General features: G+C 37.9%; 1 protein-coding gene across 31 annotated transcripts in view; it reads left to right on the top strand.

Annotated features, from left to right (window-relative positions):
* The window catches only part of GALC (galactosylceramidase), a 57,931-nt gene extending 41,689 nt beyond the window's left edge, over window positions 1-16,242 (top strand). For 24 of the 31 annotated variants that reach the window (XM_070593664.1, XM_070593675.1, XM_070593679.1 and 21 more), the window contains 5 exons: window positions 1,170-1,320; window positions 3,347-3,527; window positions 7,483-7,646; window positions 9,071-9,147; window positions 14,330-16,242. In XM_070593664.1, the coding sequence (XP_070449765.1) occupies window positions 1,170-1,320; window positions 3,347-3,527; window positions 7,483-7,646; window positions 9,071-9,147; window positions 14,330-14,476 (720 nt within the window). In that variant the 3' untranslated portion in view covers window positions 14,477-16,242. The remainder of the gene's footprint in view (window positions 1-1,169; window positions 1,321-3,346; window positions 3,528-7,482; window positions 7,647-9,070; window positions 9,148-14,329) is intronic. The other 7 variants (XM_070593665.1, XM_070593687.1, XM_070593662.1 and 4 more) reach the window with 1 other exon arrangement.
* Window positions 16,243-17,737: the final 1,495 nt, after the last annotated feature.

The raw sequence follows: 17,737 nt of genomic DNA, 5'->3' as shown, positions 1-17,737 counted from the left end.
TAGTTAGCTTTTTATCTCAGGTGCTGCTCTAATGCTTAGCACATGGTGGTTTCTCAGAAATGTTTCAAAGAATGAATTGGCCCAAGCAAGTGCATTACTTATTGACACAAATCTGCTACTTTTTTTGATAATTATTAATGTTTTGCAAATCAGCTAGTCACTATCAATGATTGAATACCCATTATATATTAAATTCTAAAAAAAGAACAGTCTCTACTTTTTGCACAATAAATTGCTAGCAATAGCATAATAAAATTGATTTTCCTTACAGGAAAAATGATATCATTTGGGGCTATTCCTGAGCCAAAATATGATGTTAGATATTTCATAGATCTGACCAATTTATTATTATAGCAAAGATAGGCTATAAACCCCTTTAATTCATAGTAGGAAAAAAAGAGCTGCTCACCTTTCATAAAATGGGCATACATTTAATGCCTACATTAGTTATGCAAAAGATTCCAGTGTCTTCCAAGGTCTACGTTTAACATAGAACAGCTATGATATGGGGTGTGTTTCTCGTAGGTCACCCAGTGAGCTGAGCACTTTATAAACATTATCTCATTTAATCCTCAGTACAGCCCTAGGAGGTATGTATTTTTTCCCTCATTTTGTAGGTGAGGAGATTGTGGCTTAAAGAAAGTGAGTTGCTGAGATTATAAATGTGACTTAAACCCAACTTACTAATTGAAGTATGTATTGAACATATCATGAGTAGTACTTTTTTTCTTAATAGTAAAAGGTTTTCCATAATTAACAGCTGAGTCAACAGTGAGATTTTATGGATTTTTATACCTTAGTAAAGTCCTAAAAAATAATAAGCAGATCTTTTAGTTACATGTGTTGAATGTACACAAGCTTTAAGGAGCTTGCTGTCCAATGGCAAGGAATAGACCAATAGAAATAGATTCTGGGACCGTCTAGTCCTCCTTCCCTCTATGTAGTGAAATTCTTTTAAAATCCTTTCTATAAAGTATAATTTTATTAAGGCTTCTAAATGACTTATGAAAAAAGATCCCAAGGGCCTTGATATTTGGTGTGTCCTTCACAAGCAGTTAGGAAGTTCTAACAGGAATGAGTTTGGCTTTTCTTTTAGCTTATTTTTTTTAACATGCTATAAGATGAGCCAAAGCCCCTGGCCTTGAGTACAGTGGTGTCTTCTCTTCCAGCTCCCCGATGGCAGTGACAGTTTCACACTGGAGCTGCAAGCAGATGAGCTGTTCACGCTCACCACTCTCACCGCCGGTACCAAGGGCAGCTATCCAGTGCCTCCAAGATCCCAGCCCTTCCCACGCATCTATAAGGATGATTTCAATGTTGGTAAGTTTTTTTCATTAAAACTTAACTTGGTTTCCATTTTTAGCAGTAGTGGGTAGATTTTTGCCTGTCAAACCAGTGCATGATGGAGTGGCTGTGAAAAGTACATTCACTGAACTCTAAATCTCTACGCGGTAAACAAGACCTAGTTTTTGCATGACTTCAAGGTAAATCTCAACTTGGGAATCTTGTATTTTTCAGTGCCAGAGAAGACTCCCAGAATGAGAGTTATAATTCTCACTTGTTTTTTGTGAAACTTAAGATTTGTAACACTGCCACTGCCCGCTTAGCCATGTCTCATGAAAGCCATTACCGATGTCTTTCTTTTGTTGGAAGTTAAGGCACATTAATATCTTTCCACAGTGCTGGCACACTGTGTGCTAAGGGCAGTTATGTTCTCCTTGGGTAATCCAACCCATTCGCCGTCAGCTATGCCTGGGAGTTTTATATTTGAGCTCTCCTGGTGTTCTAGGAAAATCTGTCCTAAAGCTGTTAGAAAAACTTTTGATTATAGGTAATTTAGGGAAACTGAAAAGTTAGAAGACATGGTCATTGTGGTTATCTTCCTAGATCACTCAGTAAGCGACAAAACTTGTTGACAATACATGTGTAGCAATATGGACCTCACAGACAGGATCAGGTGGCTTATTCTCTGCTCTTCAAATCTGTAGCTGTAGGAGAGAAGTAGGGAGGGAGACTGGCCTTGCTAGAGAGTGACTTGAACCTCTTGTTGCTGGAGGGCTGCTTGTTCCACCATAGATGGAGACTCCACCACCCCCTCCAGGTCACTGCCATGGGGTCTCGGCTCCCTTTCCCAGGAAGTGATCTCCTGGTTGATTGGAGTGCAAGGCCCTTGAGACTGTGCGCTGGAGTCGTCTCAATTATTTGGATAACACAGACAACAGTGACCCTCAAGGGAGCTTGGTGCTTTGTTTTCTTACAACTCTCTGTAATGGCCTCTTAGGTGAATCTATTAATTTTGTCGCCCACGAGTATCGTAGCAATCTGTGGCTCAGTTCTCTGTTGGCAAAGGTAACTCTTCTTGCCTTCAGTAGGTGAGGAGTCTGGGAGATGGCCTAGTTAAGGAGACTGAAGAACTTCTGCCAACACCAAAGCTCTCTCTCCTGTGACCTGAAGGCTGAAAGGCAATTCTGAGCCATCAAATCTAAAATGTAACGCTTTATTGGCTACAGAATAAACTAAACATTAAAGTTAAAAACTGCCAGCCAGGCTTTAGAACTACTTTATAGGGTTCTAATATCTCAAATGATGTGATGAATGAAATTACTTCATTCACATGAATGAAGAGCATGAAGTGTGAAATAGCTGTAAGATATTATGACTAAAATTGCTCTTCTATAGCCTTCATCATTGTAAGACTATAATTCAATTTAATAAAACTAGGAAGAGATTGACAGATAGTTTAGGCCCCAAACTGGTTTTTGCTCCATTTTAGAAATAGAAGAAAATTTGTAATTTGTAAATTCTGTACTTGCTGTAGTAAGCCTTTCTAATGTTCTCTCAGCTGGTGACTGTGCCCAGAGATTTAGAACCCTGTTTGACAGATATTAGAAATAACAAAACTGTCCCTTATTGAGTCCTTGCTAGGAGCTGACTTATGTACACATTTTATATACGTTCCTTCATTTAGTTATCTTGTCTCCTTGCTCACTTGGAAATGAGGAAACTCGACACAGGGCAGTTTAGCAATGTGCTCAGGGGGACAGCCTGAGCTAGAATTGGAACCCAGGTCTGCCCTACTCCAAAACTCATGGTCTTTCCTCTTAAGCAATTGCATGGATTAAATATGTAAAGTCTGTATGTCGAACTGATCACCTTGATATTTAATAATGATGATATAAAAATCAATAAATCTTTATTAAAGTAAACCCTAAACTTTGACTGGTTATAAGATATCACTTACTTCTTTAAAATTTTCTAAAGTTTCAAAATGTACCATAAAAGAAGAGAGAGGAGAGATTCTGTCAGTATTTGCTACTAAACAGAGAATTTATTGTGCTCTGAGCAGATTACCCCTTTTTTACTGAAGCTCCAAATTTTGCTGATCAGACTGGTGTATTTGAATACTTTACAAATATGGAAGACCCTGGAGAGCATCGCTTCACACTACGCCAAGTTCTCAATCAACGACCCATTACTTGGGCTGCTGACGCATACAACACGATCAGCGTTATAGGAGATTACAAATGGTATGTAAAATCGATGTCGTTAATGGGGATCTGGCTGAAATAACCTTGTAATGTTGTCGGGTACCTTCTGAAGTGAAGACTCTTCAATGGTCCTCCTTGTCCGAGAACCTAGTAGGTGTGTGATATTGTCGAGTATCGTGGTGGCCACAGCCAGCGGGCTGTTTCGCTGCCTTAGTGTCCTTCCCTCAGATTGGCACGACTGAATAGTGATTATTGCAGGAGCAGATTGATTTTAGTATAAAAATTGAGGACTTTTGGATCCAATTATATTATTTATTTATAAACAGACTGTGATTTGTGTTTTTGTTTTAATTTTTCTGGAAAGTTGATTTGTTGATCTGGTGTTGCCACCTGCTGGATCCATACTAGAATGACACTGTTTTATTCTGTAGAAAATCTATTCGCTAAGTGACGGTAGATGGCAATAGTAAAAAGGAAATCAGCTTTTCGTTGGCTAGTGAATTCAACTCTTTTCTTTAGGCATCTGGTAAAGAGAAAAGTTGTATTTATTCTTCACTTAAAATATAAAGACCAAACCAAAACTTCACCTTCCCCTTTAAGTCAATGAGAGAATTCCAATATACTGACTTATTTTTATCTGTTTCAGGCGTTTCTTTTATACTTTTCCTTTTAACTAGTATGATTCCACTGTGAAACATAAAACACAAGCATTCCAGGTTGAGTGATGGTAACTGTTAATGCCAAGCCACTGAACAGCCCCATCTGTAGCTTGGACAGGGAAGAAAAGCGCCTTGAACTGTTTAGCTGTGGACCGCTGCAGAAAGTCTCCATACCTTCTGTACTGCCGTACCCTCTGTTATAAACCCCAATTCTGGTCCCAAGCTCTGAGAGAAGTCTTGAGAAAGTTTCAGTTATCCAGAGTTTCTGGGACCCTTATATAGCACATGGAGAGTTACTGGGGTGGAGTGAGAATTCTTGTCTAATTTAGGACAACTTTGGTGGCTTGCCTTTTTAAATGCCATTTATCCCATCATCTCTGTAGTAGACACTTTACTTGGATTTTCTGATCATGTCAGTGAGGTTTGTGATTTCCTCATTTATTTCTAATGGTCTTACTGTAAAACAGGTGTCTGGGTTTAAGTGTCTAAGAGATGGGCCCCATTTATTTGATCACCAGTTTGGAAGCTGGTCACCATAGGAAACCTTTAACTTTCTGTGACAGCCCTTATCATCTATGCCCATGGATACTACAGAGGGCTCTCTCCGACCCTAAACTCTCTTATTTCTTGCTAGGACTCTAGAAAAATCAAGAGACTCTTTGATTGTAGTAGGGAGATGAGATAGAGCATCATCCAAAGATTAACCAAAACTCTTCATAACTTTGAAGATTTTGCAGTATTTAAATAGCAATACTCAATCTTTGCTATTGCAGTGGGTAAGGAGGTAGAGAAGAGAAGGGCAGGGTATGTGGGGGGAGAGAGAAAGAGAGACATATTCTGAAATGAAAAGGATCAGGGAATGGCAGTTACGCATGTCAAGAAAGGGCTGTTTTCATCTTTCTTCAGCCCTACTCTTATCGTGTTATTAATGTGCAGTCACTCTCTCCTGCTACCAAATCAGATCTACACTTCCCTATGCCTGACTTCCAAGACCCTTTAAAATTTGGTCTCATCCTATTTATTATGTGTTACTTCCCAGTATTTCATCCTGTATTCAAGGGAGCCAGATCTGTTCAGAGATCCACACACGTCCCATGTTCATTTCTGTTCTCTGGCTGTGATGCCTACTTATTGTGGGGAGAGGAGGGAATGAAAACTGGGTCATACTAACACTGGTATGAGCATCCACAACCACCTTATGCCAGAGGTATCATCCTCCCTACCTTATAGATTGGGAAACTGAGGCTTCAGAGTAAGATTTGCCCGAGATCTCATACTTGCAATTTCCAGAACCAAGGCGAGAGGCCAGGTCTGTCTGGTGCTGTAGCCCATGCCATTTGGACTACACCTCCAAAGCCTCATTTTAATTATTGTCTTCTTCCTAAGAGTAGGGAAGGGAAAATAGTACAGTTTATCTAGTGCTATGTTAGTAAATCAACTCTGGATGCGTGGACAGTGCCATCAGTTCTTAGGATTGTGTTTGCAGTAGAACTTCCTCTCTGGAACTTAGATTTAAAGTACCAGCACAGTGATTTGAATACCTTTGTATTTGGTAGACTTTACTGAAGTTACTTAAGACTTTCCATCTTGTTAGTAAGCTTTGGTTGGGATCTAGAGTCAATCACAAAATTACCTTTCACCGCACACATCTGAACTCTGCATCCCTTTGATCAAATTTGCCTAATATATTGGCTGGGCTTTTTTCTCTCAGCACTCCCAAGAGTTTATGGCTGTGGAAGACTAAACGACAATTTTGTTCTGTTTCATTCATTATCTGTAAAATTGCCTGTAAGTTCTGATGCAAGAATCATTTATCCTGGAATGTGATGTGAGAAAAGAAAGTAGTTTGATCTTCTCTCACTCTAACTCTAAAAAGAATAAGTTTATGGTGCTGACAGTATCTGCGGCACTTCCAAACTTCTCATGGACCAGAAAAGAGGATGGGGATGTAAGGACTGACGTTGGTCCTTAGTGGTTTCACGCTGGTGATAAGCAGCAGAGAGAAAAGCTCCCTCTGCTATGGGAGGACATAAGAGAGGGACTGGGCTTCAGCTACTTAGCAGTGGATTTTCCTGTAAAGTAGCCCAACTTTGGTTAGATGATTGAATGTGGACTTTCCTGATTGTTGTGTACCTGTTTCTGCTGCTTCTTTTTTATATTTTCCTTTACGTAGTAAAATTTCACTGTGCAAAATTCACTGATAAGAAACTCTGAGAAATGTAAAAGCCACATAATTCTGGATGCAGTGTTTCCCTATTTCCAAAATTTGTTTCTTGGCATTCTGAGTTTTGTTTTAGATAAATTGCTTGCTTTATTACTTGGCTGTGTGCAGGCTTGCTTTCTTTCCATTTGCGTTAGATTTTGAGTAGGAGGTGATTTTTTTTTCAGAGATCGTGTTGGTTTGGGGTGGTTGCATCATTGCAGGAGGTATCAAGTAGCATTTGTAAAAGGAAGCCTGGAGGAGGGCTCATTGTTAAAGCTCTGTGGTTCCTAGTTGGCTGAGTCTTTCCTCTTCTTTGATATACTCCTGTCAATCAGTGATCCCAGAACCAGGATTTTACTGCCTCTGTGTAGACAGAGATGCTCTATGGGGCAAAATGGTTCTCAAAGTGGAATTCCTGGACCAGCAGCATCAGCATCACCTGGGAATTTGTTAGACTTGCAAATTCAAGGACCCATCCTAGACCTACTGAATCAGACACTGGGGGTGCAGCAGACTGAATCTATCACACCCTCCAGGCAATTTCAGGGCTAATCACATTGAAAACCCATGCTCTGGAGTTAACATAGAGATGACTGTGTTTTTGCAGAGAAATAATTTCAGATCTTTCTTCTGGAGTTTTTAAGTCTTGTTAGAGTTGAATGTAAAAATTAGCCCCAAAGTAGCTTATGTTCTCCCAGAGGCTCCTAATACCCTTCACTGATTTTCTTTGCTGATGGAAATTTAATAAACCTTTTTGATTAGAATTGTATGGAAACTTACGTTTTATGTATTCCTAGAAAAGAATGGCTTCTTTTAATATTATATTCTTAGGATGAGAAGTTGTTTTATTATAGAGAGACAAGAAATATGTTCTTAAGACTTTTAAAAACAGTAAATGTTATTTTCCAGTAACTCATTAAAAGAGGCAATGAAATGACTTGACTTTAGTCACGTAAAATTTAAAACTGTCGTCAATGATTCTTGAAGCCTATCCCTGCTGCAAGCACAGACTTGGCCAATCACATACTCACCTCAATTAGAAGTTGGGAAGCATGTGGCTGTGAAATGACACATTTGCACTACATTTGGAATGGCATAATTAAAAACACTAACCAGCAGTTTCACTCTGCAGGTCCAATGTGACTATAAAGTGTGATGTTTACATAGAGACCCCTCAGACGGGAGGTGTGTTCATTGCAGGAAGAGTAAATAAAGGTGGTATCTTGATTAGGAGTGCCAGAGGGGTTTTCTTCTGGATTTTTGCAAATGGAACCTACAGAGTTACAGGTGATCTAGGTAAGTGACTTCTTCTATAGCACATGACTTACTATGTAATGTGTTACTGTGAGCATCTGCTTGTTACTTATGGGGTCAATGAAAGAGCTTTACCTCAAGGCGCTTGGACATCTAATTGGGAAGAGATTCAACATATGTAAGTAAATGCCAACCGATTCAAAATTGTAGAGTTAATTAATTAGTACAGAGAGAGGCAGCTCAGTAAAACAGAAAACTGTGCCAAGCCTTTTTGGGTACTGTAGAGTTGAGCTAGGCTGTCAGGGTAGGATTTGCAGGAACTGGGGTGAGGTGGGTGTAGTAGGGAAAGAATGCTCAGGAAACCCCATAATAAAAACAAGACTATAAGACTGTTGCTAGTGTGATTATGGAAATATAAAGAGAGGGATTGATTTGCGTAAAATGGAGAAATTCTATTTCTTAATTTAGTTAACTTGAAAACAGCTTGACTCTTCTCATTCATCTTAACAGCCCTTGTCTTACGTAGAATAGTATTGTACCCGGAATAGGTGCTCAGAAGATGTTCAAGTTGAATTCCATCCAGTTCACTTTGGTTTTGGCACACATCGCTCTGTTGAAACTAGACCTTATTGGTGGTGACTTTTCTTGATGTCTCGGTCTCTTGACTCTCCTCCTACATTAATAAAAATCTCCTCTCCTACAGTTGCCTCTCTTTGCCTCTACCTAAGGTGAAGAGGGCTCCATAAATAAAATGAAAGTGAAAGAGAGAGTGGGTCGTAAGGACATTAGAGTAACAATTGCATAATCACAGCATGACCGATCTAGAAGGTACCTCACTGACTTTCCAATTCAAAACAGAGAGTCAGAGGTTAGTGGATTTGCCCACGGTCTCAAAATGAGTTAGTGGCAGAACTGGAACTAGGAATTTTAAATCTGTATCTTCAGTCCCCACTGCTCTGTGTCTTAAATTGCCCACTCAACATCTCATCCTGAGTTTCTCTCAGGCATTCAAATATAATACATTCAAAGCTGAACGCATTGTTTTCTCTAATTCTCAGTGAATGCTATTACCATGTAATAATTGCACTAGCTGGAAATCTCGTGGTAGCCTTTGATTACTCCTTCTTATCCTCTATATTCATTCCAATCAGGTATAAATATATACTTGAATGATAGATGCTAACGCATTATGTCTTATGATTGGCTTTTAAGTTTATTTCACTGGTTCTCCTATGAGCTTACACATAGCATATGGCTCAGAGCAGGATCTCAATACATGCTTGTTGAATGCATGCCTGAATGAAGGATGTTTTGTTTCAAATCAGTTGTAGATCTGGAAATGTAGATCTTTAATAAGGCTGACTTTACTACATACAAAACCACCTGAGAACCCCCACTGAGTTATGTGATTCTGTGATTTAGATTTTAAAAAAATATCAATTCTGGTAATCTTTTTGTGTTAACAGCTGGGTGGATGATATATGCTTTAGGACAAGCTGACATTAGAGCAAAAAAATGGTATACACTCACTTTAACTATTAAGGTAAGTATGCTTAAATCTTCTTTTCTTGTGCCTTTCTAGCATTTTCTGTTATCAAATGAGAGGAGATAAGTGTGATAAATAATGGAAATAGACAGAGAGTCTCCATGATACCAGCAAACCACCAGTCTCTAGGATGATAGCGTGTGTCTGGGTAAACCCACATGAGAACCATCAGCAGTTGACTTTATCACCCTACTATTTTTTAAAATTTTGTTTTGTTTTTTAAATTAAGGAGTAATTGGTAAAGTCAATGATTGAACTATTTTTTCAAGTTTTTTGAACTAAGTTATAATTGGAGCTTATAGGTACAAGCAAAATTACATAAATTTATTTTTGATGGTTGAGAATACTTCGGTTTTCAACTCTGAGCACAATCTTTTAGAAGTTAGTTTCCATGAATATTTTGTCAGAGAGGATACCAGATTAATCATAGTAATGTGGACATCTAAAAATATTTGTCAGACTCACTGGTTGATTGTGAGTTATTGATCGACATGCTTCCAAGGGAGATTGTGTAGAGAAATTCTTCTGTATAATATGCTGCCCTCTGCCAAGATGGTCCTGTCATAATTTTGTTTGGATTACAATAGAGATTAAAAATGGAATTTAAATAGCTTTTTGAACTTGTTCTCTTCTCTTACCCAACCACCAAAAATGACAGTACTAATTTTCAGGCAGTAACAATGTATATTGAATATCTGGTTTGGGTGTAGCATAGTTTATTTAACTAGACCACACTTGATGGGCATAATAACTACTTTGTTCCCAGTTCTTCCCTTTTACAGTGAACTGAGCCAGTGAGGGCTGGCTTTACTTGCAGGTGGAGGGGAAGGATCTTTTACGTGCCTGTTGGGGTACATGTGTGCTGTTACTTGTATAGGTAGATATTTAGAAGTGAAATCGTATTTTGAATTTTAACAGATTCTGCCCTATTGCTAGCCAAACTGTACTTCAATTTTACAGCACTTATAAATAATATATGTATAAAACATAATATAATTTGACATTATTGATTTTTAAAGATTTTTTTTTTCAAACTAATAGACATGATTTGTATTTCCTTGATAGTTAGGAAAGTTTCACATCTTATTATGTTTATTGGCTATTTCCATTTTCTCTTCTCTGAAGTTTCCCATTCCCATTCTTTCCTTATTTTCCTATTGTATTGTCTTATTCTGATGGATTTTTATGAATTTATTATATATTTTGGTTAGTAACCCATTGTCTGTTATATATGTTGCAAATATTTTCTTCTGTTCTGTTGTGTGTATTTTTATTTTGCTTGTGGTATTTTCATGAATAGAAATTTTAACTTGTGGTACTGTCAAATATTTCACTTTTTTTTCATGGCTTTATGTTTTAAGTTTTATTTAAAAAGACCTTCCCCTTTCTCAAGGTTAGGAACGTTTTTCCCCCCAAAAGTGAACAATGTTTAGGATTTTTTTTTAATGTTTAAGTCTTTAGTCCATCTGGAATTTATTTGTTAATTGTAGGGAGAAGAGCCCAATGTAATTTTTTTTAAATGAATGGATAGCCACCATCATTTATTACATAGATTTTTCATTGATTTAAAGGCCGTGTTTTTGATGTAACAAATCATCACATGTGCATAGTCTTGTTTTTGAACTTTGTTTTTTATATTGCTTTGGTATTACTATCCAATGTCACGCTTTAAATTTCATAGCTTTCTAAAATCTTTGACTGTAGGGTTAGCCTGTACTTCCTTCAGAGTTCTTTCCTGACTACCTTACATAACGTAGTACTGCGCATCACACTCCGTCCCTCTCTCCTTTTTTTCTCCAAAGCTCTTATTTCCTCCTGGCATCATACATCTTCTGTGGATCGTTCATGTGTTCGTCCTGCTCCCTTCACTAGAACATAGCTCCTTTACTCAGGCCTCTGTCCGTGTTATTCACTGTTGGCTCCAGCACCTAGAAAGTGCCTGGTACACCCCCTGTTGGGGCAAGGGCCCAGTGACCCCTGGTTGAATGAGTGAGTGGATGTCAGTGGGCAAGTTCCTCATTATTTCTTCTTCAAAATTATTGTTGCTATTCTAGTATATTTACTCTTCTATTTGAATTTTTAAAACATCTTTTCAACTCCATGAAAAATGCTGCCAGTATTACACTAAGTTTGTACATCAGTTTAGGCAAAAATAGCATTTTTTTTAGAATACTGTGTTTCTCCATGAAAGAACATGGGAACCAGCACGTATTGCCTCTCACCATTTATCAAGATCTCCCACTATGTCCTTCACTTTTATTTTTGTAGTTCTCGCACATTTCATCTTAGGCTTATTTTTAGTAATTTTATGAATTTTTTGAAACTGTGAATGGGATTTAAAGGATACATTTTTTCAGGTACTTTGCGTACATGGTTAGAAAAATCAAAAGGGCTTATTGACAACAGCCACCTCCTGCCTCCCCCCCTTGTTCCTTCCTCCTGACCCCATTCTTGTTCTGTCCCTCTGATCAGCCACCTATACTGGTTTAGCTGTTTCTTCTGCTGTCTGTTTAGCACAGTGCGATTTGCTACTTTCAGAAATTAGCTCTGGTCTTGCTTCTGGGACGGGTGGGGCTTTTGCTGACTTGCTCTCACTCTGCTCCCAGCGCCATGTTTCTTGTTCCATCAGCTCTGGGCATTCTGCTGCTCCATCGCATCTCAAGTCTATGCACGTCCTCTGAGAGTCTTTCTCCAACTCTCCAGTCTAAAGTATCTCTCAGGCACCCATCACCACATCACCCTGTTCTAATTCTTCAAATGCCACTTATTGCTTAGCTCTTATTTGTTGTGTGTGTGTGTGTGTGTCCTTCTGCTAGAATGTGAGCTCCATAAGACCAGGGACCTTGTCTTTCTTGTTCAGCCTAAATTCCAAGTGCATTAAGCAGCATTTGACATATGAATATTTGCTGCATAAATGAAACAAAACAACTTCTTCTGTGATGTCCATTTTCCAAATTACGGCGAATGTGAGGATTTTTCTCATCTTAATGTTGGCCGTTTTTGAATTCTCAGCACACGTCAGGCGCTGTACCCACAGTACATGGTTGCATGGTGGTTAGAAGGGTAGACTTTGAAGTCTACTATGTTCAATTTGCAAGTATTTTATGTTGCTGAGCTTCTATTTTCTCATCTGTAATATCATGCAGACACACTCTTTTTAGAAAGATTGAATGAGATCGTAGATATGAAAGTTTGGTACAGTATCCAGTATGCGGTAAGCACTTAACGAATCACGTTGATATTCTTAGGAGCAGGCACGTTTGGAACCAGAGAGACCAGTGCTCATATTTCCTTGCTGACACATACTGAGACTTCCAGCAAGTTATTCACCTCTTGGAGCTTCTGTTTTCTTATCTGTATAAGGGGGTTACTTTTGTAAGGTTGTTTTAGGGTTACATGTTTTTCATTCTTTCATTTGACACATTTTTATTAAGCATCTATTATGTGCCCTTTTCTAAGTGCTAGCAATACAGCAGGGAACAAGGCAGACAAGGTTTCTGCTCTCTGAAAGCCCATATTCTTCTAGTACAGGGATTGGCAAACTTTTTCTGTCAAAAGCCAGTTAGTAAGTATTTTCAGCTTTGTGAGCCACATGTCTGTGCTGCAACTACTCAGCTCTCCTCTTGTAGTGACAAAGCAGCCATGGAAATAGGCAAATGGATGGATGTGGCTGTGTTCCAGTAAAACTTTATGTATAGAAATAGATGGCTGGCCCGTGGGCCATAGTTGGCTGATTCCTGTTCTAAGACAGTAAACTTGTAAATAAAGAAAGAAATACAATTATGAAAAAAAAAAAGGGGGGATAATGAGGTAAAGTAACTCCCCTGCCTGGACTTTCTAGACAGAGACATCAGGGAAGACCTCTAGGAGTTGCTGTTGTTTGAGCTGAGACCTGAATGATGGGAAGAGCAGTCTGAGCAGAGGGCACCTGTGGTGACTGGTCTCGTGTGAGGAGCATCCAGGAGGCTGGGTTGACTGACTCCTAGGAGGGAGGAGCAGGGGGAGGAGGAGATAAACTACTGTTAACAGGTTTTGTGCTTAGGGTGACTTGTGTCTGTGAGTCCCTTGGCTCACAGACAGTGTTAATATTCACCGTGCTCTAAGTGGGAGAAGATGTTCAGTAAGCGCTTGTAGAGCTGAAGATAGCTGTGCAGGGTGTAGTAAGAGGAATGTGTGTGGCGCTGCATGTGGAGTTGGACAGCTTGGGTTCGAGTCCTAGGTCTCTGGTCAGTATGGGACTTTGAGTTTCAATCTTGTGAAGTCTCAGTATCTCCATCCAGAAAATACAAGAACAAAATTAAAGCCCATGGCATTATAATTCTATGACTTAAGAAAAGATTTTGTTTTGATTCTTGGCCTAGTGATCTGGGTCGCTAGCTCTTCACCCTTTGAAATTAGCCAGTTTTAAGTGTTTAGCTGCCATTGGTGTACTGTGAATATACACTTGTAAGTGTGCTGTCATAATGATGATCAGAGCGAACACTTATGGTTCACCATGTGCCAGGCACCCAGCTAAGTAGGAGTGGCGGCCCTTTGTGGAAGACATTAGTTTTATCTTTGTCGGTGACCAGTAAGTCGTTTCTATGGATTCTCCCTTTCTTCCACTCTCTACCCGACCAAATTATTAGTTTAACTGATGGTTGCTGTTTCTCTAACTTAAGGGTGGGCTCGTCACATGACTTCGAAGTGATATTCTATACACGGGGACAAAGCAATGGCTGAGCTAGGGTTCCTTAACAAAGACCTTAATTAATGAGGCAGACGTGGGCCCTTTGGCTTCAGCCGTCATGTCTGAGGAGCTGGTGGCCGTTAGCCACAACACATGTATATGCAACTACTTATAAATAACAAATGTTTTTTATTTTAGTGTGCCTTTGTCTAGAATTTTATAAGAATGTTATAAAAAGTTTTATATTTCTGTTGGTTTTACAACATTTTGGTGGCTACAAGGAAATATGGAGGTATGTGCCTTGGAAACTTTTTACGTAAGTAGATAAGAATTTCCTCTGAGAAAATTTTTCCTGTGTTTCAAACTTTTGCTCAAACTGTTTTGCTGTGGTAAGTCTTAAGGGAGAAGAATATTGGCTCCACTAAGTAGGTGGGCCATACATTATTAAGAAACAGACTTGGAAGAATCATTTTCATATGTCTTCAAGGTGTGCATTTCTCTGTCCTCCAGGGCCATTTCTCCTCTGGCATGTTGAATGGCAAGCCTCTCTGGACAAATGTCCCTGTGAATTTCCCGAAGAATGGCTGGGCTGCGATTGGAACTCACTTCTTTGAATTTGCACAATTTGACAACTTTTATGTGGAAGCCATGGGCTAGTATTCACAGAGCACCATAGCACACTCTTTGGAGATTCTTTCTTTCTTTTTGGTTTTGGTTCAGAGCCAATATTTGTTTTGAGGGATAAATGTATGAGCCTTTTGGAGGCTAAAAATAATGAAGAGTAAATGAGGAGAAAGATATATTTTTGTTTGATACTCTGGAAGACTTTTTTTAGAACTAATTCTAAGGGGAAACAGATGAATCTTACCTGAGATGTCCCCTGAAATTCAAACGGTACATTGGTCCTATCCTTAGAAGTGGTTTTGGTGGCCAGACCTCAAGCCTTGGTGTTAATGCTCAGGTAGCTCTTTTCATCGTATTTCCAAGTGATCATGTGGATGGCAATAACTTGATCATCACTGAGATGTACTGATCAATGCTGATGTGTGTTCGAGTGAGTTGATGTCCTCGTCTCAGGATAATGCTTGCGTAATAGGAAGCTGAAGACACTGGAAGTGCTGCTTTTTGAAAACCACTTCAACATGTTATCCTTAAACTCTAAAACATATTTTTTCTTTTCTTTTTTAAGATGATGCTTTTGAATATAGATAGCATGATTTGAAAAATGCCTTATTAATAAACTACCTCTAAAACGATTTCTGCAATAATAAATATTAGCAGGTTTAATTGGGCTGTCTGCATGTTTAAATTCTTTCAGATCCCAGTTTTAGTCTTGAAACCCTTATAACTCTCTGAGAATGTTTTCCCAGGTGCTGGAAAGAGGAAGAAAATCCCACAGAGCCAATGCTGTAAATGGGTCTAAAGATAAAATTGTAGCAATTTTCTTGTGTCTCATTTCGTTGTGCCTTTCATGGTCTGTCTTCTCATGTGGTACTGGTAGCAGACTAAAATAGCTAGTGAATTCTTTTCTCTCCTTGTGCATGGAAGAAGGGAAACACTTAGCCTTTTGCTAGTTCGTAGAATTGGGTCATCCTCTAATATTTGTGTGGTTAGATGTGTTTATTTCATTAAATACAAATATGTTTATATTTAAGTATGGGTGAACATATTTCTCACGCAGTATAATTTATATCTAATTATTAGTGTACCTCCTAGAAACAACTCAATTATTCATCTGGATAAAGTAAATTCTGGAATTCTTTATAATGAAAGTTTAAAACTTCATTGAACTAATTCTACAATTTTAGCATTTATAATGGTCTAACATAGAGTAAATGGACATGAAGTTTTCTATTACTATTAAAGACAAGAAGCTAAATATTAGAATAAATCAGATTACAGAGAAAATTTTTAAATTAAAACCAAGTCTAAGTGATTTCCAGTTCAGGTCTCTACATATCTTTTAAAATTAACTTTATTGAGGCATAATTTACATACCATAAAATGTTCCCATTTTAAGTGTACAGTTCAATGAGTCTTGATGAATGGCTATATCCGTGTAGTCAACACCCCAACCAAGTTATCGAGCATTTCCATCACCCGAGGAAGTTCTCTTGTATGCCTGTGCAGTCATTTCCTCTCACCCTACCCCCTGTCTCAGCCAACCATTGACTTGATTTCTATCACTATTGATTAGTTTTCTTTGATCCAAAACATTATAAAAGTGGGATCATACACTGTGTACTCTTTTGTGAATAGTTTCTTTCGTTCAGCATAAGGCTTTTGAGATTTGTCCATGTTGCTCTGTGTATCAGTGGTTTGCTCCTTATTTCAAAGAGTATTCCATCGTATGGATGTACCACAATTTGTCTCCCCCAGTTTTTAGTATTACAAATAAAGCTGTTATGAAAATTTGTGTACAAGTCTTTGTGTGGACATACGTTTTCATTTCTTCTGGGTAAATACTAAGAAGTGAAATTACTGGATCTTTTGGGAAGTGTGTCTTCTTTAGTTTTATGAGAAACTGCCAAACTATTTTCCAAAATGATTGTATGATTTTTCACACTCATCAGGAATGTTTGAGAGTTTCAGTTGCTCCACATTCTTGTCAATGCTTCATATTGTTATTATTTCTAATTTTAACCCTTTCTTGTGAGTATATAGTAGGGGCATTAGATGTTGACAATCTTTTCATGAGCTTATTTATTTATGTATTTTCTTTTGTGAAATATCTGTTCAAATTTTTTGCTTTTTAAAAAATTGGGTTGTCTCTCTTATTATTGAGTTGTCAGAGCTCTTTATTCCAGATACAAGTTTTTTAAAAAATCAGATATGTTTTGCAAATTATTTTTTCAAGTCTGTATCTTTTGAAGAGTACCAAAATTTACTTTAGAAGTCGAGTTTATCATTTTTTCCTTTTATGGTAGGTGTTTTTTTGTGTCCTAAGAAATCATTGTCTACCTCAAGTTCACAGAGATTTTCTCCTTTGTTTTCTTCTAGAGGGGTTATATTTTTAGCTTTAACATTTAAATCTGTGATCTATGTTGCATTCCTTTTTGTATATGACAACGAGAGGTGACGGTTGAGGTTCAATCTTTTTTCCTATATGGATATTCAGTTTTTCCAGCATAATTTGTTGAAAAGACCATTCTTTGTCAAAAATCAATTGACTTTAAGTGTGTACATCCAGAAATAAACTCTCTATTCTGTTCTATTGATCTATATGTCTATCCTTAGGCAAATACCACACGTTTTCATTACTGAAGCTTTATAGTAAATTTTGAACTCAGTATAAATCCTCCAACTTTGTTCTTCAAAATTGTTCTGGCTAGTCTAAGTCATTTACATTTCCATATAAATTTTAAACTCACCCTCTATATTTCTGCAAAGACCTTTCTGGAATTTTGATTGGGGTTACATTGAAATTACAGATCAATTTGGGGAGAATGGCTATCTTAATAATGTTGACCCTTCAGTCCAGGAGCATGTTACATCTCCATGTTTTTAGGCTTTCCAGAATTTCTTTCAGTGATTTACATAGATTTCAGTGTACAGCTTTTGCACATATTTTATTAAATCTATCCTTAAATATTTTGCCTTTTGATGCTATTGTAAATGGTGTTTTTTTCTAATTTCATTTTTCAATTATTTGTTGCACATACATTGGAATACAGTTGCTTTTCTTATGTTGACCTGCAATCCTACTGCATTGCTAAATTCACTCGTTAGTTCTACTGGCTTTTTTTGGGTAAATTCTTTAGGATTTTTTATATACACAATAATATCATCTGTGAATACAGGTGGTTTTACTTCTTCCTTTCCAATATGTCTCCTTTATTTCTGATGTTGTTGCACTGGTTGGGACTTCAGGTACAATGTAGGAAAGTAGTCAGAACAGGTGTCCTTAGCTTGTTCCTG

This window comes from Equus przewalskii, chromosome 25, assembly GCF_037783145.1.
Source record: "Equus przewalskii isolate Varuska chromosome 25, EquPr2, whole genome shotgun sequence".
Lineage (NCBI taxonomy): Eukaryota > Metazoa > Chordata > Mammalia > Perissodactyla > Equidae > Equus > Equus przewalskii.
This window is presented reverse-complemented; position numbering and strand designations above follow the sequence as displayed.